The sequence below is a fragment of the Phascolarctos cinereus genome, unplaced genomic scaffold (genome assembly GCF_003287225.1).
Source record: "Phascolarctos cinereus isolate Bilbo 61053 unplaced genomic scaffold, phaCin_HiC Scaffold_1;HRSCAF=81, whole genome shotgun sequence".
NCBI classification, from domain to species: domain Eukaryota; kingdom Metazoa; phylum Chordata; class Mammalia; order Diprotodontia; family Phascolarctidae; genus Phascolarctos; species Phascolarctos cinereus.
Window position 1 is genome coordinate 23,113,553 of NW_027555514.1, and position 27,060 is coordinate 23,140,612.

General features: G+C 49.2%; 1 protein-coding gene across 3 annotated transcripts in view; it reads left to right on the forward strand.

Moving 5' to 3' along the window:
• LOC110213054 (oxysterol-binding protein-related protein 10) overlaps nt 1–27,060 on the forward strand; it is a 64,810-nt gene that overhangs the window by 21,842 nt on the left and 15,908 nt on the right. For all 3 annotated transcript variants that reach the window (XM_020993279.2, XM_078151252.1, XM_078151256.1), the window contains exons 3-4: nt 18,008–18,154; nt 25,104–25,572. In XM_020993279.2, coding sequence (XP_020848938.1) covers nt 18,008–18,154; nt 25,104–25,572 — 616 coding nt within the window. The remainder of the gene's footprint in view (nt 1–18,007; nt 18,155–25,103; nt 25,573–27,060) is intronic.

Below are 27,060 nucleotides of genomic sequence, written 5' to 3' on the forward strand. Positions count from 1 at the left end.
CAGTATATCAATCTCTGTTTATCCAAATGGCTCCCATATAGACCTCATGTTCATTAACCCTGCTGTGTAATCTCACGATGTCAAACCCACGATCTGTTCCCTAATTGATTTGAGGACAGACCCTGGTTAGAGGAGGGGGACACTTGGGTGAACCCAGGATGGGCGTTTTCACAACTGAACTAATTCCATAATGAGACTACGAGCCGCAAAGCAGTCGATTCCACCTTCGTACGATGCCACTTTTCTCCAGCTCAGACCTCGTTCTGTACTTCCTCTCTGGTCTTTCAAAGTAGCAGCATCTCCTTGCTCCAAATAGGGCATCATCTGCCCGTGATGTATAGCCTCAGGCTGAATCCCAAGAAAGTTAAATTAATCCCAATACAAGTACGCGCACACACACACACACACACACTTACATGTACACAAACACACACACACTCACACATGTACACATACAAAAACACACAGTCACACTCTCACACTGACACTCACACATATATACATGTACACATACACAGACACACATACTCTCACATTGACACACATATATGCACACAGTCATACTCACACATATATATACATACACAAACACATACGTACACACACAAACACACCCACAGAAACGTTAGCTTCACGTTCACGTCCAGATGAACAGGTTCCCGTTCCCCACCTACCTAAGAAATGTTCCTTTTTTGTGCCATTTGCTTCATCCAGAGCTTATTAGGCACCTGCTAGATGCCAGGCACTGTGCTAAGTGCTGAGAGAACACAGACAAAAATCAGTTGTGGCATATGAGTGGAATGGATTGATGTAATGCGATTACAGTCGATACATATGAAAAAGAAAGAAAGTCTGAAAAGGGTTTTCTGAAATAATGTAAGTCAAATGACCACAAACCCTGCCCTTAAGGATCTTACATTCTAGGGGCGGGGAAATAGCTTGTAAACAGATAAACACAAAGTGCAGGCTAAGTAGGTAAAAGTAATTTGGGGAAGTAAAGGATGCGTGCGGATGGCCGGGCTGTCTGGAAAGACCTTGTGTGGCAGGTGACCTTTGAGCCCAGCCTTGCTGGGGGTTAGAGGCAGGGGTGAGGAAGCAGAGCAGTTCCCACTTGGGAGGGGCCAGCTTGTCTGGAAGGCTCCCCGAGGCTCCAGGGAGCGGCTGGTGCTTCCTTCTCCCTCGCCAGGCTTTGCATGCCAAGCTCGAGTCCCCTGATGCCCAGGCCAGGGGTCTTCCCAGGCTGATCCTCCCGTCCTGTTGGCCCTGACGCATGTCCGTCTTGTTTTGCCTGTGACTAGATCCTCTCTCCTCCTAGTCTTCTGCCTTGAGAATCTGCTTTTTTCCTGTTTAGAGCAATCAGCCGTTGAGTCCACAGGGGCTGGCGGGGTGCTCAGAAGCCAGCTACTCCAGCCCCCTCCTTCTCCAGGTGAGGAAACTGAGACCCCCTCAGATGAAGTGACTTGTTCCAGACCGCGGGTAGTGAGTCTGTTTCCTTTTCCTGGGGTCCTTAGGCCAGTCTTCTCTGGCTGGGAAATGACCCATCTGAACCAGCCACCCTCACTGCTTGGTCCCCTCCCCTTCCTATTGGCCTGAAGTCATCCCCATTCCTCTCCTCCCTCCCCCTCCAGGCATGGAAGAGTATTTGTGGTTATTAGTTTGCTGCTGTTCTACTCCCTCCTTTGAGGTCCAGCTCTCAGGTTTAAATGTAATCACTTGGTCCTATCCATCAAGAATCGCTCTTCCTAATGCAATGACCAATGGTCCTTTGGAAGCATTTTCTCTTCCCTTCACTGTGGGGTCAGCACTTCATGGCTGCAGGGGCCTTCTTACAAATTTAGGTAGCTAGGAGAATGATGGGTCAGAGCCCCGAGGGCTCTGCCAGTAAGTGTTCCTTCCCCCTAGGTCATGGAGGTTCAGGGGCTGAGCTCCCCATCCCAGGCATCCCAGGGTTGCTATAGAAACAACATAGCCTGCACTTAGACTTTGCCTCCAGCATCTCAAATGTCCTGCTGCTGGCTGCATCGTGTGATCAGGGAGGAAAGGTGGGTTCTGGGCATCTTGGCAATCGCAGCCATGCCTGGTATCAGAGGACCATAACTGATGGCCTCAGACTTCATTAATTTGTCCCAGTTGGTGGCGTGGACCAACAGACTGCTACAGAGGAGGTTTGTTTTTCGCGAGCGGTAAGTGAGCATCGAATGAGCTCAAGCGTTAGGCCATAGTTTGACTGCCTGTACTGGGCTGCCCCTGGCAAACCCCTCAGGGGTTCTGGATGAGTGGCCTCCCCCGAACCCTAGCTGTCTTACTGAGGGAGGTGTGGTTGGTCAAGCCAAACTGAGGAGGCTCTTGGGCCTGTACGAACCATCAGTCTGTAAGTTGTAAAAACAGAAGACGTTAATAACAATGAGATGAAAATTCAAAAACACAAATAGAAAAGAACCCTCCCAAAAAAGAGGAGAGGAAAAAAACTCCATAACAGAGCAGCCAGGATGACTTTTAACATTCGTCAGATTGGCTAGTGGCACTTTCTGCCTGCTTCTTGGATCAGAATAACACTTTGGTGGGGGGACGGGGTGTCCTTTGGATTGAGGCACTTTCTGATTATCTTCTCCAGGAGAACAGAGTCCCTGCTAGGCCCTGGCCATGTTTAGGACAGTCTTTTTCCCTAATTGGCCACCTCTATGACCTGCCTGCCGTTGGCCACTGTGGAAGTTGCCCCCATTGCAAAGGAAACCCTGGAAATCAGATTTGCTTTAATGGGTGGCTTGCAGAGGGGCTACTGCTCTGATAGTGGGAAGGAGCCTTGGCGTAGGAGGAAAGAGGAGAGAGCATCAGTGGCTTCTAAGTGGCTGATGCTTTCTTTCTCAGACTTGGTTCAGTTTTAGAGTAAACATCCCAGTGTGGGGTAACAAGGCTGTTGTACCTCCTGACATTTGAAGGCTTCTTGGACTCTCTAAGAAGCTTTGGGGGGTTTGTCCAGAGCATTCGGTGACATCAGGGAGATTCAAGACCTGGGGGAGCAGTTATTCTGTGCCTTGTCAGTAGAGCCAGAAACTGAGGTCCTTCAGAAGTGTTTGGCCGAGTGACTCGTTCTGCGAGTTGGATACCTGTCAAATTGATTTCCCTTACACCCGTGGCCCCCCCTGCCCCCATCGGGTCCAGGAGCGAAGATAAAATGCTGTTTTGGCTTCTGAAGTCCTGAATACCCTGGCCCCCTCCAGCCCTGCCACCCCACGGCTCTATGATCCGTCTATTCCAGCCTCTTCCTTTGCTGTTGCTCACACGAGACGCTGGGCATTTTCCCCTGGCTGTCCCCCGTGCCTCCTCTTCCTCCTCTCCACCTCTTCAGGTCTCCGCTGAAATCCCACCCTCTGAAAAGACGCCTTTTCCCAGTCTACTTAACGCTGGTGCCCCCCACCCCAACCCGACACTGACTCCAGTGAATCCTAATAGATCTTGTTTGTCGAGCTGTCTGCATGTTGTCTTCCCGGTCAGACTGCAGAAACATCCCATGGTTTTTTGTCTCCCCAGTGCTTAGCGCAGTGCCTGGAGCACACTAGGGACTCCATAAATGCTTGTTGGCCTACTGGATTGTCACAGCCAGCCAGGCATCAGTGTGCATGGATGGCTTGGTGACGCACACACTCTCTAACCAGGAGTCTCCATTGGTTTTTCTGCTCCTTTCTTTCGTTCTTCCTTTCTGTTTTCTTTGTTCCCTGAGCTCTTCCTTTCATGACAAATGGGCATCCTGCAGATTTAAGTGGAGTCCAAGGAGATCTGCACATGCAGGGAAAAGTATTGGCGTTGATTTTTCTTGGCAAAATGCTTCCCTCAGAAGCCATCCGTGGCATCCGGCTGTCCTTCTTCTTCGCTTTGGTCTTGGCTCATGATACATGCACGCCTTTCTTTTGCTGTCTGCCCTCTCCCCACCTCATGCCCCCCAATCACCTTGGATTTGCTTTGCACGTATTTTGGATCTGTTCATACGGGCTCTTGGTTTCTTTCCAGCAATAGAATGTAAGCTCCTTGAGGGCAGGGGCTGTTTTGGTTTTTTGCTTTGTATCCCCTGTAGTTAGCCTAGTGCCCACCACACAGTAGGGACTTAATAAATGCTTGTCAATTGATGGGTTTCTTTAGAAGTGATTTCTCTTATCTTTCAGGGTGTGTTTTCATTGAAAATTCACCTTTCTGCAGGTCGAAGCTTTTACTCAGGAAGATCCCCTGCCGTACAAGTCTACGAGAGCCAAGTGTGGGAAGTGTGTGTGTATGTGTGGGTAGAGCAAGAAGGCCAGCCCCGTTCCTGGCTGCCTGGAAAAGGAGGAGGATGACAGCCGAGATACACTGAGTGAGCACTTGCAAGATAGCGGCCAAGTCCATCCTTGCTCTGTGGATATGGAACTTGGACTTATCGAAGAGAGAGCTTGCAGCATTTCTGACAAGGCTTCTCTGCCACGGGGTCTGTGTCTGATATCCCGAGACGAGACAGAATCGCTGCACGTGGGGGGAGGCCCGACGCACTTGCTGCACCCGTCAGCCCTGACGCCGTCCTCGCTACAGCTCACTGTATTGGGTTGAATGCATGTTGGCCCATGAGCTGCTGCTGACCATCGAGGCAGAGCCGACTGAGCTGAAGAGCAGCTGGGAAGCCCAGCCATAGTGTCCGGCGCCATGACACGACTGTTAACTGTGAGGACACAGTGGTCAGAGATGGCTTGCCATGCCTTTGGCCATGCTGGAGCTGCCCTAGGAGAAATCGCCCGGTGGAAGAGAGCCCGAGGGCCTCAGAAATGGCCCCTTCAAATCAGATTCCAAAAAAGTGGCTGCCTCGTGTTCGTGTGGATATTTTAAAACTATCTAAATAATATAAGGGTTATGGGTTTGCTCTCTGGCCCTGGACTCCCTTCAGTGATCCTGTCTTACAGACTCGGGTGCAGGATCAGACTACCTCCTGTAAGCCTGCCAGGCTGTTTTGTGTAAACGCAGGACATCGGGCATGGCCAGTGCCATAGGATGCCAGAATAGGATTACTGTTAACATATACCATTAGCCTCCTACTCTGAAGATTCATTATTGAGAGTAGAATTCTGAAAAACAACATGTAAGAAACAAATGAAGAAAGTGGGGGGTGGTAATGACGAGGGAACCCTGTCATCTTCAGTGATTCAGAATACTTGATGGTACCATAGCACTTTATTATATAATCAAGTGTGTTCGGTAGATGTTTCCTCAGGCCAGAGGATCTCGTAGACCTGCTGATGACAGCTTTCTCTTGTATCATCCTTCAGGTTGCTTTACTTGCCTCATTTTATTTTTTCTTTGCACCCCTTAAAATATACTGCCTTCCACCTGCACCCCATCCCTTCTACTGCATTATTGTTTTTGGTTTGGATCTAAGGTTTCATGTGTGTAGAGAGCTCCCTGTGAGGAAACATCTTCTCCCAAGGCAGATGAGTAACTTATCCCTGCTTGGTTGGGTTGCCCTGACCTTGAGGCCGGCCCTTTGTCTGCAAGGCTGTTCTATGTCTCCTACTGCATACAGTCCACCTATCCACCACCCACCCGACCTTTTCCCAGTAAGTGTCTATTTATCTCTCTTGCTTTTCTCCTTTCCTCGTATCTGTCTTCTTTGGATATGGTCCCCCAGGAGTGAGCAGGGTGGGGTAAGATGACGATAACATCCCGAGTCTGGAACGCCCTGTGCAGCGGATCCGGATTTTGGACATCTTCGTGGCCCAACACCTTTTGACCCCAGAGGTTCCTGGAAGATAAGCTTTCTCTGCTTAGCTCCTCTTCCTTGGTCCAGAAAAAGGGTGGTTTGTTCTGGTGGCTGTGCAGACAGGACCGCAGAATCTGAGGGCTGAACAGGACTTCAAGGCCATCTAGCCTGGGCCATCAGTGAAAAATGACCTCCGTGGTATCTCCCTGCTCAGTGGTCACTCATGGCCTACTGCATGTGTTACTACTGGCTGTAGAACTGAGAAGGAGGAGGAGTCAAGGGGGCCGACGGTCTTGTTTTTTCCTCTCTGACCCTCCATCAGCCCGGTCCTGCCAGCTGGTAGCGTCTTCCTCACCTGCCAGCCTGCCTGTAATGGTTCTGACCAGGCCAGTCTGGCACTGCCACGTGTTACTCAGAGGCCCAGCCTTTGCCTAAATTCCAAATCTGGCCTTGGCCCTGGCAGATTTTCCCTAGGACATCGGGATGAGAGGGACGACTAGCCTCCTTTCATCACGTCACTCAGTACCTGTGTTCTTTTGCCAGACCCAGACCACCACCGCTCTAGGCAAAGCCACAGCTTGCCAGGGCAATACCCCGCTGTGGAAATGCTGGCCGCTGCCAGGAGAAAGCCCCCCGCGTGTGTTCTGTGGCTCTTCTGCCTAGGCTTGTGCTGGAGTCATGAGGGAGGACTTAGAGAGGTTCCTGTAACTTGGTCTAAAGAATGTTTTCATCATGGAGTGTCTGTGAAAGGACAGGTTGTAGACACTTTTGGAAGCCTGGGTAGCCACCCTGCCCCCACCTCCTCCAGTAGATTACGATTTGAGTTGCTCCAGAAAACTTCTCCCCACTTATTCCCACCCCTCAAATCCATCTGCCACCTTGTCTGAAATTTCACCTTTTGAAATCAATTCCTTTGGCTAGCTCCCCTTTTAAATTGAAGATGCTGCTGGGCTGAGTGGTGCATTAGGTGCTGAGCTTCTAACCCCACAGGGGCTCCTTCTTCTGTCGGGTTGTTCTCATCCCTGGTAGCTGGTGGAGAGCAGTGCATTCATCGCAGGAGAGGAAGTCTTGACCCAGTGGGAGGAAGGAGAGGTTGCTTTGGAGCACAGGGAGGGCAGGCGTGATGGGTTCCCCGGTGGGGTGGGACTTGTCCAGACAGCCAAGAGTGATGTGGAATACTGGAGTCCCGGGGGAGGGAAAGGTCTGAAGAGGAACTATTTCACAATCTTTTTCCAGACTTGAGTGTGACTGTAAAATGCACGTGTGCATCTTGAATAAGCGGAGTAGAATTGTTGCTTTGCCTGTAATTTTAAATACATATCAAAGAATTAATATAAACTTTCAGCCAGGAAAAAAGACAAAATGGAATTCCGGGAGAAAATGTTCTGGTTTCTCTAGACTTTGCAGAGAAAACTTTTGAATTTCCTGTAAACCTAATAAATGAAATGGGGGCGGCGAGGTGGCACAATGGATATAGAGTGGCAGGCCTGGAGTCAGGAAGACCTGAGTTCAAATCTAGCCTCGGACACTTACTAGCTGTATGACCCTGGGCAAGTCACTTAAGTCTGTTTGCCTCAGTTTCTTCATCTATAAAATGGGTTGGAGAAGGCAGACCACTCCAGGATCTTTGCGAAGTGGGATCATGAAAAGTTGGAGCCTACTGAAACAGCTAAACAACCACCTAATAAATAAGTCACGCTAATGTAACTTGAAAAGATTACAGCTCTGAATGTTAATATCTCTAATTGCCAGCCAGCAGAGTAAAGACAATATGGGGGCAACTAGGTGGCTCAGTGGATAGAGCTCTGGCCTTGGAGTCAGGAGGACCTGAATTCAAATCCGGCCTCAGACACTTGACACTTAACTAGCTGTGTGACCCTGGGCAAGTCACTTAACCCCATTGCCTAGCCCCCCCCCCCAAAAAAAAAAGACAATATGGTGCCCTGGGAAGTACATTAGGTTTGGAAGCAGAAGACCTGGATTCAGATCCACCTCTGAAGACACTTTTTGGCTATATGACCTGGATCAAGTAAGTCTCACCTCTCTGGGGCCTGAATTTTGTTTTCTCTGTGATAAGGAGGTTGGAGTAAGTGGCCCTTGGGGCCCCTTTTAGTAGAATTGTGGGGTGTAAGAACTGGGAAGGGTCTTCTCCCATCGCTTCATTTTGGATGAGGCGACTGAGACCCAGCCGGGTGGAGGGGCTTCCCTGCTGCTTCCCAGGCCCCCACCTTGAGGCTTTCCTGTCTCAGATTCCTAGGAGCATAGAACCGGAAGGGACCTCAGTGGCTGTCCAGTACGATCCATTCCTTTCCCAGATGAGCAACCTGGCCCATGAAAGTTAAATGACCTGCCCCAAAGTCACACAGGTAGAGAGAGTCAGAAGTGAGAGCTGAGCCTAGATCCTGGTGACCTTTCCAGCGGGGATGGGGTGGGGGGGGAGTGCATAACGATGCCTTTCCTGGCTTGTTATCAGCCTTTATCACAGCTGAGGCTGATGGGACAGGTAAGGGCACATATGCAGATGCCAAGTGATGTGCAAAGGAGGTCACACAAGTTTCTTGTGTATAGGTAGACTGTAGTAGTATCTTTACTGGCGTGAGGTATAGCCCTGACTCAGGTCATTAATACATTGTAGCCAAGACCCCGCTGTAATGTCATTCGTTCTTCAGCCATTTACTTGGGACACATTTTCCCCCTGTGGATTCTGCCCCCAGTAACGTTGTTTCATCTATTGCCATGCTTTTGCGGAAACAGTTTAATGCTAGGCTGGGTGTCCCTGTGTTTTAAAACTGAGGAAATCTCTTAATGAGAAGAAGTGTGAGGATATACCCAAGGTGACATACAGCTAGTGAGAAGCCTGGGGACAGAGTCCGTGGCACCCAAGCCCTCGTGGACCTTGCTTTATAGCTCTTCCCCACTGATCTTGTGGTCAGTACATGGGACGTTATTTTAAAGTCTTCCTGGACTTTTGAGTTTCGAGTTTAGTTTGTTTTAGGCTTTCTGTGTTTCAGAATGACTAAGGGCATTTTATTGCTTTTAATCATTCAAAACACAGAAACGCCACTAACTCCCCAGCCCATCTGCTGAATTGAGGTCGTCTTAAAATAGACAGCCTCGCAAACTGGCAGCCACATGTTTGGGAACTGGAGCCTCCTTCGTGAAGACTTTCTCACCCTACCCATCGTCTGATCTCTCTCTTCTTGGAAGTACTTTGTATCTACTTCCTATTTACTTATCTGGACATTTGTACCACCCCGCACTTCCCCCCCTTCATGTAGCTTCTTGAGGGCAGGGACGGTTCTGTTTTTATTTTTGTGCTTCAGCACCTTGTCAAGTTAAGTGAAGAATTTATGAATTACCTTCTGTATGCCTGGCACCATACTAAGCCGCAGATGCTGAGCACAGAACTTGGCACACAGGGACTTGATAAATACTTATTAAACAGAAATAAATTAACTTTCTGTCCTATGCTCCTGTTAAGGTTGCCACTACAATGACTGTAATGTTTTTCATGACCTTGGATCACTCTTCTCCAGGGGATAACGTGACTGGAAAGCTAAATGTCAGGAGTATTTCCTCATCTGTAATAATAATTATAGTTAACATTTACATAGCGCTTTAAAGTTTGCCAAACACCTCACATGTTATCTCATTTGATCCTCCTAGCAACCCTAAGAAGTAGGTACTATTATTATCCTCATCTTATAGTTGAGGAAGCTGAGGCAGGCAGAGGTTAAGTGACTTGCCCATGGTCACCACAGCTAGGTAAGTGTCAGAGGCAAGATTTGAACTTTGCTCTTCCTGACTCCAGGTCCAGCGCTCTGTTCACTGCAGCACTTCCTGTAAGATGGGGACATGATAGCCGCTCCCTCACAGGGCTGTGATGAGGATTAGAGGAGGTCATTTGGGTTTAAAGGAGAAAACAAACCAGTGGGAATAAGAAAAGGCCCACCACTATAATTCCTGCTTCCCCATTTTCTCAGGAGCAGGATGTCACTGGAATGGACGGAGGCCAGAGATGAAAGGGGACCCAAGTGGAGATGCACAGCTCTAGAAGGGGGGCTCCCTGCTAAGAGAGAATCAGCAGATGAGTCACTGTTAACGGAATGGCAGGGCCTTCCCCAAATTAACTTAGGAGCACAGAGTCAGAGCCAGAAAGAGACATCTTGTCCAGCCTGCTCATTTTACAGATGAGGACAGTGAGGCCTGGAGAGCTGAAGAGACTTGCCTAAGGTCACACAGGTAGGTAGCCAGTGGCAGAGGCAGGATTTGAACCCAGATCTTCTGATGCCAAATTCAGTGCTGCTTCCGTTGTTCCGTGCTGCCCAATTTTGTATATTTAGGGTATCCCCAAAATTCTTAGTGCAGTTATTCAAGCTACTCAGATTTCTAAGCACACTAAGGTGTGTGTCCCTTTTACTGATACTTTGCTGTGGACTGAACAGTCTTCCCACATCTGGAGAAGGGAGGAACCCTGTAGGGTTCTTCAAAACCATTAAGATGATACACCTTTATCTGAAACGAGCTTCCACAGCACTGCCCCAGAGGGAAGCAAGGGTGCCCTCCTCAGCCTACCTCAGACATGCAAGCCAAGGCTTCCAGGCCAGATGGTCTGTCTCATAAGCCCTCTCTTAATAGGTTTCAGTCTGCTGTAGAGGATGCTTATAAAGAAGGTAGCCCCTCTTCCTCCTCCCCTGCCCAGTCATGAATTGACTGGTAGGAAATTGCCTTGTAGATAAATCAGTCCATTAGCAAGCATTTAAGGAGGGCCTTACTTCCACATCGATACACTAGTACTTTTGAATGCTGAAGTTCTGTGATTTTGTCATCGTAGGGAGACTCCCCCCACCTATTTATGTGATGGCTTAGTGAAGTCCTAGCCCATTGCCTCAAGCATAGAGGGGTTGAGAGATTTAGCAGGGTCACTGTTAGTAAGCGGGAATGACTAAACCTAGAGCCAATGCTGCCTTTTTGAGTCTTTATGCATAAATACTGGGGTCTGGGTAGGGAATGTATACATGCTATATAGATAAGCCCCTTGAGGACAGGGAACAACTATTTTTTTTAATCTAGCATGGTTCCTTGCTCCTTAGGAACATGGAGGGGCAACATGGAGAGTGAAGTGGATTTTGGATCAGGTGAGCTTCAAGCTCCTTGTGTGATGATGGGCAGGCAGTTTTAACCCCTCTGACCCTCATTTTCCAAATCTGAAAAATCTGGATTAAAACCTGTTGTTTTTATCTTACAGGATTGCTGATTGTGTCAAATGAGAAAATGTATCTAGAGTGCTTTGCCAACCTCAAAAGCCCTAAATGCTGATTGTTATTATTTTTGTGAATCTTTATTGACTGAAGCTCAGATGGCATGTGTATCGGGTCTTTGGATGGCAAAAAGCTCGGAGGGAGGAATCACAAAGGTGCTGAATGATAGAGGCCTTATGCATCGCAGGTCACCACTTGGGCTAAATCTGATAAGACAAATTGTAATAACAGAAAGAAGCTGAGAAGTTAGGGCCCGAGACTATAATCAGCCTCTGTATACGTCCTGGTAAGGGAGAGGCAAACAGGAACCCAAAAGCCTTATGTTCTGAAAAGGTAAGAAGACCCTGAAGTTGTTTGTTGGAAGACTTATGACTGTTAAGGTCCCATGTTGGCGTATCCTTGAATTTATACGCTGTCTTGCTAACTTTGATTTTGATTCCTTGGGATAAACAGTCCTGATGGGTCCCATTTGCCATGCGGCTGTGAAGCCAAAAACAGCTCCCTAGAGGACTCTGGAGAATGTAGGACTGCCCCACGCCGCCTGATGGCCCAGGGTCACCGGACTGACCTGGAGCCCACTTTCTCTGTCGTGCATGGTTTGGTTTTATAGAACACCGTGTGCCTCTAATGAATGTGATTGTAATCCAAATGCAAAGTTCTTTTTGTTGTTGAAAACACTAGGGATGAACTTAAAGTCTGAATGTTTGGGTTCATAAATACTGACTTCACAGATCCAAGGTGGCAGTGGTTTGTCTAGAGAATCATTCACCATAGAGAGATCTGGGCCTTTCAGTGGACGGCACACTGAATACGAATCAGGGATGGCGTATGTCAGCCAAGAAGGCGGATGCAATGAAAGCCTTCGTTAAGAGAAGCGTGGCGTCCAGGGCTAAGGATCTGATGGCCCTGTTTTGGGACCTGGTCCAGAGTGTACCTGGAGTATTGTGGTTGGGTGCGGGGGGTGGGTGCCACGTTTTAGTGAGTCAGTCATCAAGCATTTATTAAGCACCTGCTGTGTGCCAGGAACTGCTAAGTAAGAAAGGCAAAAATAAAAGCGTGCCAGGCCTCAAGGGGTTTCCATTGTGACGGCCTAGGGGTCTGAGGACATTGGTGATCTGGAGAGCAGAAGAGAAGACGTGTTTGTGAGGACTGGGTTCAGGTGAGATGTGGCTGCCCTCGTTAAGGAGACTTCAAATAGAAGACAGATTCTGTTTGCTTAGTGTGGACCCAGAGGGCAGGACGGGGCACACCTGTTAAAAGTTTGGAGAGGGGCAAATTTAGGCTTGGCGGCAAAAAGCAAGCAACAAAACAACAGCTTCACTCTGAATGAGGGCTCTCCAAAAGCAATTGGGCTGTCTCGAGATGGGGGGTTCCCTCTTTGCTGGAGGTCTTCAAGCAGAGGCTGGGTGAGCACCCGTTGCTGGGACCAGTGTTGTTCCCTGAACAACACAAGCAAAGCAGTCAGCAGAGCTTTGGTCTCTCGAGGCCGTCGGAAAAACTGCTGGTTGAATTTTATTTTGGGGGATGGAGCTGAAAATAGGACACTTCTAAGGGACGGCCCCCCCAATGTTGGTGAAGATGGACTGATTTTGCCGCAGGGGATTTTCAGCTGCTTTCCTTCTCTGTTGGAGCCAGAATGTTGGGGAATAATTATGTGAACGTCTAAGCACATGGTGTTGATTCAAAGTGGGAAGAACTGGGAGGTCGGTATTAAAATTAATGTGTTTACTTGGCTGTTCTCTGGAAGGCTTCTCTCTTGATGGAATCGAAGACAAATTGTGTTTAGTTTTTGAATGAGTGAGACAGTAGGAGGCAGCAGGTTGCGTGTGGATTGTAAACACTGGTCATGCAGAGCTTATCAGAGAGAGGGGAAAGGAAGGTTCTCTCAGCCTGCTAGCTAATCGAGACCAATTAAAAGTGGACATCCTCAGGAAAAGGGCTATCAGAAAGCAATATTGTCTGGAAAACTCTGACGTCTTTGAGAAGGTTGGTTTTGTTTTCCTCTTCCGAGGTGGAAATGCTTTGTGCTTAAAATAAAGATGTGTGCTTAGAGAGCTCCAGTGGCCGCATCTTGGATGAAACCCAAATTCTCAGTTTGGCTTTGAAGGCCCTTCCCAAAGGGGCTTCGTCCTGCCTTTCCAGGCCTGCTTTTTTTTGTTCCTTCTTACCATGTGCCATTTTTCCATCTCTGTGTCTTTGCATAGTCTTTTCCTTCTATCTGAAATTTTTTCCCTCTTCCCTTTCATGCCTCAGAATCCCTCGCTCTTTTCAGGTTCTTTTCTGGTCCACCCTCCTATCCTAATGTCTTACTACCCCTCTGTAAAATGGAGATAATAGTAGCACCTACTTCATAATAATACCACCTGTGTGGCTGGCACATACTAGGTGTTTTATATAATAAATGCTTACTGAGTGGATGAATATTTTGGTCACTACTTCTGGGTTTGGGGAAATGCCTACCAATCTGCTAAGTCATTCTTCAAAGAACAGTAGTAGTAGTAGTAGTAGTAGTAGTGCCTATTTTTAAAAGCTTAATTGATATCTCTTCTTTTTACAACACGCTTTCCCCCCACCCCGGAAGCAGAGATAAGGAGCGATGCTCTCCCAGCTTAGAGGAGCGAGAGTAAAGGAAGTGGAGGTAGTGAATGTAGATGGCTTTTCTTCAGGCATTTGACTAGGAAAGGGAAGAGAGCAGTGGGGATGGTAGGGTGAAGGGAGGCTTCAGTTAGGACATATTTCCTTTGATACTTCTTGGTCTCAGTATCCCTAAGAAGGAAAACTGTAGACCCATAGGAAATGGGTATTAGTCTCTTCTTTCAAATGCTTCTGAAATTAGAAGAGCTGCTGGGAATAGAAAATGGGGTGGGAAGGGGCAAAAATAAATTGGGTTAGAGGATGGGGGGTGGGAGTAAGGATTTTTTTCAGTGTTTAGTGTAGAACTGTAACTTTAGCCATTCAATTCTGGAGTGCTTTCCGGCAAGACTGACATTGTGGTAGTGAAAACCAGTGTGATATCAGGGACCGCAGAGCTTCTCTAGAGACCGGACTGACTGGAGTCTCTCCCCACTCCTCTTCTTCTGTGAGCTCCCCAGTGTTAAATGTCAGCATTGTGCAAGGGTTCTATTTCCTTTCTCTAGTTTTTTGTGCACTGGGATTGGATAAGCATTGCTAGGTCACCGGAGTGTGGTGTGCTAGAAGAAAACTGGTTCTGGAGGCAGAAGATGGGACCGAATCTTGCTTTTGTTACTTATTATCCTTAGAATCTTGGACAGGTCATTTCACTTCTGTGGGACTCAGTTTCCTAATCTGTAAGATAAATGCTCTCCCCAGGGTCTCTCACAGCTTTTGTTCCTGTGATTCTGTGAACCTACTAAAGGGAGCTTCCCTCAGCTGTTTTCAGACAGAATCACCGGATCCGGAGCTGGAAGGGACCTCAGAGACTGCTCAGTCCCCACCTCCCTCATTTTACAGAGGAGGAGACTGAGGCCCGATGAAGTGAGGCCCCTTGCTCAGACACACAGGCCAAGCCCAGGTCCTTTCTCTCTGGTCAGATGATCTTTCTCCTTCCCGTGGGTCTGTACGGGACAGTCTGGGTGTGGGGGTCAGAGAGCTGGTCAGTCTTAGAGCCGGACCTTGCCGTGGGGGCCTAGTCCTAAAAGGGTCACCTTCTCCCACTTTTCTCTATCGCTTTATCCAAGCTCAGTGTGGCTGCCATCCCTCCCTATCCCCTTGTACCCTACTTAGCTGTGGTTTTGTTCCAGCTCCTTCTCACCCCGCTCCCAGGCCCCCTAGATTGTAAGCTCTCTCAGAGGTACAGTCTGCATGGTTCTCAGCTCTGTGTCTCTAGCCTCTAGCACCGAGCTGAGCATGTTGTAGAAGCATAATAAATCCTTGTTGAAGTCAATGGAAATACACGCATTAAGACAGATGGTCGCCTGTGTTCTGACCACTGTATAACCAAATTGCTTGTAAGTGATAGAAACATATTAAGCTTGGGGGTTTTGTATGGGGGAATGGAGCTTGATTTGGGGAAGGAAAAGATTACCTCCCTTCAGTTTCCAAAGACAGTGTTCGAGGTAAGGGAGGGGAGATAGCATTGTGTCAGGGCTTCTCTCTTCTCTGGAGTATAAGTATGGACAGCCACAGGTATCTTGCATGGTGTCAAAAGGAACTGTCTGCTGCTTGATGAAATGACTCCAATAAAATCTGATGTGTTGGCAGCCTGTGGTTGTCTGTAATTTATTTTGCACGTGTTTTTGCAGAACTGTAAAACTGTCTCTGCAGGAGCTCTGAACTCCGAGGGGGCATTCCATAGACGATGAGCTCGCACTTGGAGAAGGCTCCCTGCAGATCCCTCTGCCCTCAGGCTCCCCAGATCTCTTATGCCATGACTTATCTCTTGTCTTGACTTCTCTTTTACGCCTGGTGCATTCTCCCAGGATTTGTCCAAATCTAGCACATTCTAGATCGTATTAGAGTCATTTGTATTTATATCTTATGCTCCTACATCAGAGGTGTCAAACACTTGGTGTTGGGCTAACTACTTTGCATCCCCCCACCCCCAGTACTTTCGAGTTGGGCGGAACCAGATTAACATGTAGTTGGGAAATATTCAAGTACAAAATAAATAAAAATACAGTTTGTTGTTACTCATTCCTGTCTGACTCTTCATGACTCCATCTGGGGTTTTCTTGGCAGAGATACTGGAATGGTTTGGCATTTCCTTCTCCAGCTCATTTTATAGGTGAGGAAACTGAGGCAAAGAGGGTGAAGTGACCTGGCCAGGGTCATGCTAGTAAGTGTCCCAGGCCAGATTTGAACTCAGGTCTTCCTGACTCCAGGCCTAGCCTCTATCCACTGTACCACCTAGCTGTCCACCAAAATATAATAGAATGTAATGTTAACATGTGGTTTTTTAAGACAATATGAGGCCTGCAGGGATCCTTATGCATAGTTTAGTGGCCTTGTTTCTATTTGAGTTTCGCACCATGGTCCTACGTGACTGTAAGCTTTTGAGGGCAGGTACCGTGACATGTTTCACTTTGCATCCCAATTAGTATAGTGTATAGGTGATAGGTGATAAATATTTGTTGAGCTGACTGAAGAATCACCTCCTTGGACTGGTTGTAGATCATTGGAAATGATTAAAATTATTTCTTTGCTAAAATTATCTTGGGGCAGCTAATTGACCAGTGCACAGAGTGCTGAGTCTGAAGTCAGGAAGACCTGAGTTCAGATCTAGCTGCAGACACTTCCTAGCTGTGTGACCCTCGCCAAGTCACTTCACCCTGTTTGCCTCAGTTTCCTCATCTGTAAAATGAGCTGGAGAAGGAAATGGCAAACCACCTGAGTATTTCTGCCAAGAAAACCCCAAGTGGACCATGAAGAGTTGGACACAATCGAACAACAGCAAAAACACTTACTTTGCTAAGAGGCAGGAGCAGATCAATCAACACACATTTATGAAGCACCTACTGAGTGCCAGCCATTGTGTGAGAACACAAATAAAATGTGAAATGAACATTCGAGTGGGGGAGACAAGCACTTGTATGTATATATAATATGTATGTATGTGATGCACACACAGTTGATACCAGGCACATAGATTTGGAAGGGGCCGTGGAGTGCACAGATGCCAATCTCCCTTATTTTACCGATGAAGGAAACGGAGGCCTAGAAAGGGAAAGCTATTTGCCCAGGCTCACCCAGATAATAGGCAACACTGTCGGGATTTGAACCTGGGTCCTCTGACATGAAGTCCAGGGCTGTTTTCCACTGCTTGCAGTACCAGGGTCCATGCATGTGGGACATCTTGAGCTTCTGAGCCTGTAACACGGCACGGTGTTGTCCTGGCAGTAGGCCCGATTCCTGGTGGTCTTCAGCTAGAGACTTCCTTGTCATGGCATTCTCGGCTTCATGTTTGCTCTGTCTGTTGGTCTGCAAACTCAGTCTTCCCATCTTTTGAGCCAAGTCAATGGAGTGGGAGGCTTGCAACCCAGAGAGTCCGAGAAACCTGGGCTTGCTTGCTGGAATTCGCCCTGCCCTCCCTGAAACACTGGGGTATGATTGTTCTCCCCTCCAAAGTTGGAGCTCCTCCCTTAACCAAGAGAGCATCTCTGGGTTGATGAACTGTGAAGCAGGGAACTTTTCCCATCGCCGCCATGTTGCTGTAGGTGGGTGTGCCTGGAAACGCTCCAGTCATTGGGAGGTCTCTTTGCCCCAAAGTGAGGGGTTGTATCTGGTGCTAGGTAAGTGTCTGTTGCCCGTCCCGGGACATCCAGCTGTCCTCTATGAAGGCTTGGAAAGTAGCCCCTCATTCTAAAGGATCTTATCGCTCACAGGTGCTCTTTCTCTCAACGTTGCCCTGCTTCCAGGATGCCTGGTACTCGAGGTCACTTCCTTCCAGTGGCAGAGAATGAAACCCATTTAACCCATCCTGGGCAACTCGGGGTGTCCTCCAGTAAGATTGTCACGAGATGGTCCCCCATCATGTTGGGGGTGGGCTAAGAGTTGGACCTTGAGTGTTGAGTGAATACTCATTAACGCCTACTTCTTTTAGAATTTTAGGTCACATATATAAAAGAATGTTCAAGATCATGAAAACTGACCCTAAGTAGGTTTCTTTGTTTTATCTGAGGAATAGATGAGGTGTTGATGGAGACAACGAAGGGGAATTTAGACTGTTACGCTCTCGTTGTGGTTTTTTTTAATGTGACATATGCACATTAAAGGGCCTTTAGTGGCCTCCTGCTCCAACCCCTCCTTTTTACAGAAGAGGAAGTTGAGTCCCACAGAGGGGAGGTGGCATTCCAAGGCCACCACGGTGGCAAAGCTGGGCCCCTGATTCCTGTCATCTTTATGCTGAACTGTACTGACAGAAGAGCTTCATGCCCTGGGGGGACCCAGCTTTAGGCCCAGCCAGTGGGGAACGTAGTGTGCGTCCCCACGTGGAACACCCTGCCCTGCCACCCGCCATGTTGGTTCAGCCTTCTTGTCCTGGTGGTAGAATTTGTTGATGTTTCTGTTTCAGGGATCAACTTTGCAAGACGTTAGGATAAATGAGGAGGAAACTGATAACGAGGAGAATGGGGAGGATGTGCCAGGGCAGCCTGAGGACCCCCACAACGTTGTCGTTCACCTGATCTCACAGCTCCAATTTGGAATGGACCTCACCAAGGTATGTATGCCATCCCCAGTCTCCCGGCGCGCTTCCTTTCTCTGTTGGCCAGTCTGGGGGTGGAGGGCAGGCTTGGGGAGAGAGGCTGAAGAGGACGGGGGCTTCATCCCTCAAAGGCCGAGGCTCCAAACAGAGGAAGTGCTCAGTGGGATGCTCTGGCTCGGGAGGGCAGAGCGTTCACTTCCAGGTGTAACTTGTCAGTTGTGAGTTGGGAGGTGAGACTTGCCCATGCTCAGAAGCTCAGCCGAAGCATCGGGCAGATCATTTCCTCTCTTGGGGGTTCAGTTTTCTCATCAGTCCGATGGATGGGTTGAACAGGGGGATCGCTGCGGCCCCTCCTTGCTCTAAACCCGAGGGATTCATGGCAGCACGCTCTGACTCCTCCTGAATCCTGTCTTCCAGCCTGTCGGGTTACTAAGTCTCTGTGTCTTGGCTTGTGTTTGTCCTACGTGGAATGACTTTCCCTCTCTAGAGCACTCATCCTTCGAGTCCCGTCTCGTGCCTGAAGCCGGCCCTAGGGCATCCCCCCGAGCGCTGCTCCTCTCCTCCAGCCCTCTGTGGCTCAACCTCGCCCTCTCCTCCGTGTAGCGTTTAACCTGTGTTGCCTTGAACTGTTGATTGCTTTTATCATTTGTCTGCTTTCTCCTGACTAGATTGTAAGTGCCTTCAGGGCGGGCACCATCCACACCCTATGTGTCTTTGGTATCCCAGAGTGCAGCTCAGTGCCCTGTAATCATAAGTGTTCATGAGTCGACCTACAGCTCAAAGCTGTCCTGGGCTTCCTGAGACTTGGAAGAGAAAGGGGGATGACCAGGCTCCAGCAGTCTAGTGGTAGCACGGTGTGGTGGAGGGGGGAAGGGTAGGGGAAGGGAAGAAGTGCTGATAAAGTGCCTACTGTGTGCCGGGCACTGGGCTAAGTGCTTTTACAAATACTGGCCCCGTTCATCCTCACAACAGCCCTGCGAGGTGGGCGCTGCTATCATTCCCGTTTCACAGGTGAGGAAACTGAGGAAACACGCGGTGGTGATGGCTGACATTTATATAGCACCTACTATGTGCCGGGCACTGTGCTTACTTTGCGGTTATTATTTAATCCTCATAACAACCCTGCAAAGGTAGTGCTGTTATAATTTGTTTTACAGATGAGGAAACTGAGGACACCCATGATGATGATAGCTAACATTTATATAGCACCTACTGTGTGTCACCTGTGCCTGTCCAGGTCATCTGGGGCCTCACTGTCTTCGAGGGTGGTTGCCTCGGTCACCCATCATATCTAGGCTTGGGTTGTAACCACACTTCCCTTAACTACCTGGACTCCCCTTGCACAGGCTGCTGTGGTCCCCCTCCATGACAACTGTGACTCCATCCCGAGGGGGAGATCACAGCGTGGGAGGATGGTGGAAGGAGCTGGGAGTGGAGAGCCTGGAAAAGACTGGGGGAGGATGTGAAATCAGCCTGGAGCACTGGAAAGGCCTCCCCTCGGGGGAGGGGTTAGCCTTGTCCCAGAGGGCGAGGGGCAAGAGGATGGGAGGAGGGGGCAGAATGGCCCCTTAAAGCATATGGAAAGAGACTTACTGAGTTAGAGCCCCAGGAAAATGACCGGACCCCTTTGTTGGGGGGTGGTGGTCCCTCACCGGAGGCTTTGAGCAGGAGCTGGGGGAGCAGCTGCTCGGGCCACACAAGCTGGCCCCCAGGTGCTTGTGACTCTGCAACAGGAATCCCCCTCCCTTCAGTGCTATTCAGTAAACGTTTATTAAGCGCCTGCTGTATGCCAGGCATTGTGCCAAGCGCTGTGTTAATTGGGTAGGTTTGGATTTCCCAGACGGGTGGTCTGGAGACAGTTACGTGGTGTCCATTTGGTCCAGGGAGTGATGACATCTTGACATCTGGGCAGAGGAAGGATTTGTGGTATGGTGGCAGGGATGCTAGATTTGGAGTCAGACACTTACTAGTTGGGTGACTCTGGACAGGTCATTTACCTGTCCTCAGCTTCAGCGTCTTCATCTTTAAAACGATAGTAACAATAATAAACAATGACGATGGTCGCTAATGTTTATACAGCACCTACTGTGTGCCGGGCAGTCTGCTGAGCGCTTCACAAATAGTATTTCATTTGATCCTCACAACGACCTGGAGAAGTAGATGCTGCTATTATTCCCACTTTACAGCTGAGAAAACTGAGGCACATGGGTTAAGTGACTTGTCCAGGGTCACATAGAGCAGTATCTGAGGCCAGATTTGACTTCGAGTCTTCCAGACTCCGAGAGCAAAGCTCCATCCTCTAGCCACCTTCTTACATGTAGCATCATAGCGGAACCTGCCTCACAGGGCTGTAGAGATAGCACAGAAAAGTGTTTTACCAACCTCAGAGCATTGTTTTTAAAGCATTTATTAAGTACCTACTGTGTGCCAGGCGCTGTGCTAAGTCTTTACATATACGATCTGCCTCCGCGTTCTCCCCCACGCCCCGTAGCGACTCTGACCGGGCAGCCATCCCCTCGTGGCGCAGAGCCAGCTGGAGATGAGGGAGCCGCCGTCCTGTTGATTGACGGGACTTAGGGCTGGCTTCTGGCAAAGCTCCCTTTCGTTTCCTCTGGAAAGGTCGAGGTTGGTTCTGTTAATTATCTTAATGGAAGGAAAGGCCAGTGTTATTGATAGCCCAGTAAAACTGAGCTGGTGGTGTTGACCCATGCCGACGCCACCCATCTCAACAGCTGCCTTATCACTCGTGCGCCAGGTCTTGGGCAGGTGGTTTTATTGGTGCCTGGCCCTGGCGTTCCAGGCCCTCATGCCTGGGAAGCAGATGATGAAGTGATTTAATACTTACAAAGCACTGGTAAAAGGAGTAATAATAAAGCCCAAGAAAACCTCGGAAGGGACCAGGAAAAGCCATTTTACAAAAATGAAATGAAAGAAAGGAAGAAAGAAAAAGGAGGAAAGGAAGGAAGAAAGAAAAAAAGGAAAGGAAGGAGGAAAGAAAAAAGAGGAAAAAAGAAAGGAAGAAGAGGAGGGAGGAAGGAAGGAAGAAAAAGGAAGAACCAAGTTAGCTCTTCTTGACCTGAGATTTTTCTTCCCTGAGGGACTTGGAGGCAAACACCCAGGATGTCTCCTGGGATCTGAAGGGCAGTCGTGTGGAAGAAAGATGAGCCGTGTTCTGCCCAGGCTAAGACAGAGCTAGGAGAAACAGGAGGACGCCAATCTCAAGTAACTGATGCTAGCTAACGTTTCTAGTGGCTCTGAGAGTTGGGAAGCATCCATGCAAACAGTAACGCTCTACAGTAGGTGCCATAGTCATGATGCCATTTTACAGATGGAGGAGCTGAGTCTGAGAGGGGCTTAGGGTCATCCATGCCCAGGGTTACCCAGGTAAGAGGGGAGGGTGGGCTGCCATCCCACTCTCCTCCCCCAGATCCAGAGTTCGCTCTGTCACGCCCCATTTCCCCTCTGGCCTGGGATTTGGCCTTATTTCCATCTTTGCATGATTGTGGTATGTCTTCTAATTTTTTTTTTTGGCTAGGTAATGGGGTTAAATGACTTGCCCAGGGTCACACAGCTAGTAAGTGTCAAATGTCTGAGGCTGGATTTGAACTCGGTCCTCCTGACTCCAGAGCCGGTGGTCTATCCACTGCCCCACCTAGCTGCCTGTCTGTGTCTTCTAATTTTTAAAGAAAAACCTTTTTTGCCATTCCAAGATAGGACTCCAGCGAATACAACAACAATAATAATTAGCATTTATATAGTGCCTACTGTATGCCAAGCACTGTACTAAATGCTTTAAAAAACATTATCTCATTTTATTCTCACAACAACCCTGAGAGGTAGGGCTATGATTATCCCCCATTTTATAGTTAAGGAAACTGAGGCAAATAGAGAGTTAAGTGACTTTCCCAAGGGTCACTGTGACAGTAAGTATCTAAGTTAGTAAGTTACTAAGTGTCTGAGGCTGGATTTGAACTCAGATCTTTCTGTCTGCAGGCCCAGACTTCTCTCTACTGTGCATCCCAGCTGCCAATAATGGAATTTGGCCATGAATACTAAGAAACGTGATTTTTACTCATTTCACGTGCCCCTGCAGTCGCCATTAAGGGGGTAAATTAGTGCTGTTTTATTGGGGGCAGCTAGGGGGCACAGTGGAGAAAGTGCCTGGCCTGGAATCAGGAAGACCTGAGTTCAAATTTGACTTCAGACACTTCCTAGCTGTGTGACCCTGGGCAAATCACCTAACCCTGTCTGCCTCAGTTTCCTCATCTGGTAAAATGAGCTGGAGAAGGAAATGGCCAACCACTCCAGTGTCGTTGCCAAGACCCAGATGGGGTCACGAAGAGTCAGATACAACCGAACGACAAAGGGCTGTTTTGTGACGGGGATGTTTCTTAAAATTTGTTGGGGAGAGTCGACTGGTCTCTTCTACACATGTAGTTTCACACCATGAAGTAGCAAATGCTCTTCTAAATGATGTGTTTGTGGTGAATGAGCAGCTACCCTGGGAAAGAAAGGATGATCCATGCACCTTATTCATTCATTCAGGGGAGGGAGTCAGGGTTAAGTGACTTGCCCAGGGTCATACAGCTAGTAAGTGTCAAGTGTCTGAGGCTGGATTTGAACTCGGGTCCTCCTGACACCAGAGCCGGTGTGCCACTTAGCTGCCCCAAAATTTACTTATTTTAAAGAGGTGTGTTGATGGACCCCTTTTTTGTAGCTGGCTGAGGCCTTGGAAGGGCTAGAGGAAGAGGCGGCAGGATGCTGCCTGTGGTCAGGTCCAGGGCCCCTCAGGTTGGACCTTCCCTCCCAATGGGGCAGCTAGCTGCCTTCAGAGTCATGTCAGCTTGTGTGGGTCCTGCACCAGAAACGGCTTTCCAGGTTTCCCTTTTCTACAGGACAGAGCCCTTCTCTGCCCTGTGTTGGTGATGTTTCATTGTTTTTTTTTTTCATTTTTCAAGGTGGTTCTAGAGCGGTGATCGATGGGGAAACCAGGAGTTTGTTACCTGTTGCGTCCATCTGTGAGACCTGTGCTGTAGGATCTTTGAGCCTGTGTCTCCCAGCTTATTAATGACCTTGAGATGCAGCCCCCAGAAGCCGGTGCCATGTTCCAGATGTGGTCTGACCAGAGCCAAGACCACTGGCCCAGCGTCTCCTTAGTCCTGGCCATCATTCTCCCTTGAGTAGAGACAAAGCTTAGAGAAAATAGAAGGAAGGGGGGTTTGACCCTCCCCGCGGCTGGTCTCACAGATTCATTAGATCCAAGCTCACGGGCTGAGCTGGATCCTGTGGAACGTGAGTCTATACAGTGCTGAGTCCAGGGACTGCTTCCCCCACCCCCTCCTCCCCAGAGTAAGCCACAGCCCATTCGATGAGGGACCTCGAGACTCCAGAAATACAGCATTAGCACAAAAAGAGCAAAGATACCGCTGAGTCTGCTGATGGCCAGAATTTCTCCTTTAACTCTTGATGGTCCCGAGTCAGAGTCCAGACTCAGAAGAATGCCGGTATAGTGAAGTCAGGTCAGCGAGCATTTACTGAGTACTGACTGTGTGTCATACGCTGTGTTTAGTGATGGGGAGGATGGGGACGGGGAGAGAGAGAGTACAGTTAGTGCCTTATGGCATAAATGTCATTCCTCCCACTTCGGTGGATTGCCAGGAGCGTTGAGACGGATCAGCAGGCAGCTGCTGGGGGGATAGAAGCACCCTAAGATGGCAGAGAATTTTTTAAAACAAGGTTGGGCTTGCCTGAGCGTTGCGACTACAAAGGAACCTTAATGTCAGGAGAAGAGAGGCATCTGGTCCGTTAAGTGAGGAATCACAATCCTTGCCCTGAAACATTGTGATTTAAGGTCGTAGTGATTAAACAGAGTGTGACGACCCTGACAAGCTAGGATCAGTACCCGTTCATTCATACCTTGTTTTCATTCTTTGGGACCAGGTGGGTGGGGCGGGGCACGTGACATCATCTGACTGGATAAAGCAGATAAAATCTCAGCCCTGTTCCTTAATGCTTGAATGGGAACTTCCCAGGGGCAGGGACCTTACAGTTGATAGTCCTGGTGTTTAGCGCATCTGAATGGAATCGAGGGGCGTCCCTGCCCCCTGCACCACACTGCCGCTCCCGAAGCTCTCGCTTCGTTCTCTGAAGCCTCCTGGAGAAGATGAATGTTTCTGGTGTCGATGACACTTTGCCGATCCATCAGCTTGGAACTGATGTTAGGAAAGAGGTGACATCGTGCTTCCTGTTGCTGGTTTTTCTCCTGTCTTCACATCTATAAAGGCTCGGGGCGGGGAGGCAAGAGAAGCTTGTGTGTTCAGAGAAATGACATTTGGGGAGAGAGAGGATTGTCTTGACAGGGGAAGGAAAGGAATAGAGGGAGAGACCGTGTGGAGTTGTAGAAAAAGCCCGGGAACAGGTCAGAGGATATGGGTTCAAATTCTGCCTCTGACCGTGGACAAATAGCTTTCCTCTTCTGTAGGGTGAGGAGGTTGGGCTCACTGGGCTCTGAAGTTCCTTTTGGAGATGGGTCTATGATCTTGTGACTCGACAGGCCCTGAGTTCCCTTCCATTTCTCATTATAGAGTTCTGTGATCTGTCCAGTGTTGGGCAAGAGCTTGGAGCCTCAGTTTCCCCATCTGTAAAATGGGGAGGTTGGACTTTATTTGGGAGCCAGCACCTCTCTGCCTCAGTTTCCTCATCTATAAGATGAGGAGGTTGGACTTTCCTTGGGAGTCCCAGCACCCCTTTGCCTCAGTTTCCTCGTCTGTAAGATGGGGAGTCTGGACTCTCCTTGGGAGTCACAGCGCCTCTCTGCCTCAGTTTCCTTGTCTGCAGAGTGGGGATAACAGTAGGGGCAGTGCTGTCACTGAGTTGCTTCGAGGTCCAAGGGGGGCTCGTGTGTAGGCGTTTTGAGAAGCTGGTGAGGCTGCCGGTGCTAATTCCCTGTCTGCTTCCGACACAGGTCGCGCTCCCCACCTTCATCTTGGAGAAGAGGTCTCTCCTGGAGATGTTCGCCAACTTCATGGCCCACCCGGACATGCTGCTGTCCATCGGCTCTGGGGCCACCCCGGCCGAAAGAGCCATCTCCTTCGTGGAGTACTACCTGACGTCCTTCCGTGAGGGCCGCAAGGGCACGGTGGCCAAGAAGCCATACAACCCCATCCTCGGCGAGACGTTTCACTGCTCCTGGGACATCCCCAAGGACCGTGTCAAGCCTTTGCCGAGAAAGCGGAAGGCCAAGGCCCCGGTCACTGACGAGCCCCAGTCAGGACGGTACAAGCTGACCTTCGTGGCCGAGCAGGTGTCCCACCACCCGCCAGTGTCATGCTTCTACTGTGAGTGCAAGGAGAAGGGAATGTTTGTGAACACCTACGTGTGGACGAAGAGCAAATTCATGGGAATGTCCATAGGGGTGTCCTTGGTGGGGGAAGGTAAGAAATGGGGCTGGGAAGGGGCGCGTAGAACGTAAGCGGGAAGTGCATTTTACTCCTTTCCTTTCCTTTCCTTGCCTTTTTCAAAAAGGCTTTGTCTTTGAAATATGCCCTATTGTCGGGAGAATGCAGGGTCAAAGAAGAGTGTCAGACTCAGTGTCAGGAGCATCCCCAATTATCCGCACTTTCTGGGTGACGATGAGCAAGCCTCTAAGACCCCAGGATCGTTGTCAGTCTATGACTGAGGAAAAGGCAGCTGAGGAAACAAGCCCAGGGAGTTAAGGGCCTTACCCAGGGTCGTATGGAGAGTAAATGTGAGAGGAAGATTTGAAACAGGTTCATAAGTTGAAAGCGGGAAGGGGACCCTGGAGATCCTCTACTCTAACCCCCTCCATTTACACATGAGGAAACCGAGGCCCAAGGAGATTGTCCCTTGCCCCAGGTTACTTGGGTAGTCAGCAGCTGGAAAGCCCAGCGGGCTTCCCTCCATCCGCAGCCCTCGAGCCATTGGTAGGTTCTGGGGACTCCTGGTCCTGCTTCTTCTGAGCCGCCTCGGGGGGATCTTCAGCCTGACTGTAGGGCGCCAACCGGGCCCCTTTCTCTTCTTCTTCTCTCCCTGGACTCACTTATCTCTGTGCTGATGATTCTCAGATCGGTTTATCCAGCCTCAGCCTCTCTGCTGACCATCTCCACCTGCCTTTCAGAAATCTGAACTCATCCCCTTTCCCACCAAACCCTACTCCCTTCCCTGTGGCCGGAGAGGGCCCCCTCCTCCTCCCTGTCTCCCAGGCTTGCAGCCCTGGTGACTTCCTCAGCTCTTCCTTCTCATGCCCCAGGTATTGCCAGGGCTTGTTGATTTTTATCGGAGAGGTCAGGTAACTTCCCCAGGGTCACCTGGGTTGTGTTGGAGCTGGGATTTGAACCTGGGGCATTGGGCTCGAGCCTGGGCCGTCTTCCCGTGACGTGCTGCTCCCGTATACTAAGCATCAGCACCCTGGTTCTGTTCACCAGAGTTGGCTTTATGGGATGTAAGTAGAGACCAAATTCTCTCCAGCCAGTGTCCTCACACTCTTCCCATCATTGTCCTCTTTGTAGCTGAATGATGAGGACAGAACAGTCTGGTGTTCCCCGGGTCGAAAATGCGGCCCGTGAGCATTTGTCACTGCCTGCTGTGAGCCAGGCACAGTGCGAGGCACTGAGGATTCCCAGACAAAGGTGTAAAATGGCTTTCGTTCTAGTGGTAACAGATAAGTAAATGCAGGGCACGTACAGAACGTGGACACGGCAAATCAGCAAATGCCAAATCAGAGTCAGACTCTGTGGGTTTCCGTGTTTCGAGCATCGGGATCGCGTTTGCTCATCTCTGGTCCTGAGGCACGTCTCTTCTGTGACTCTGGAAGCAAGGATGTTTGTTATATGTGCCCCAATTCATTTCTGGAAAGAGCAGACATTCCCTGACAAGGTCAGAGAATAGAATAAGTTGGTTTT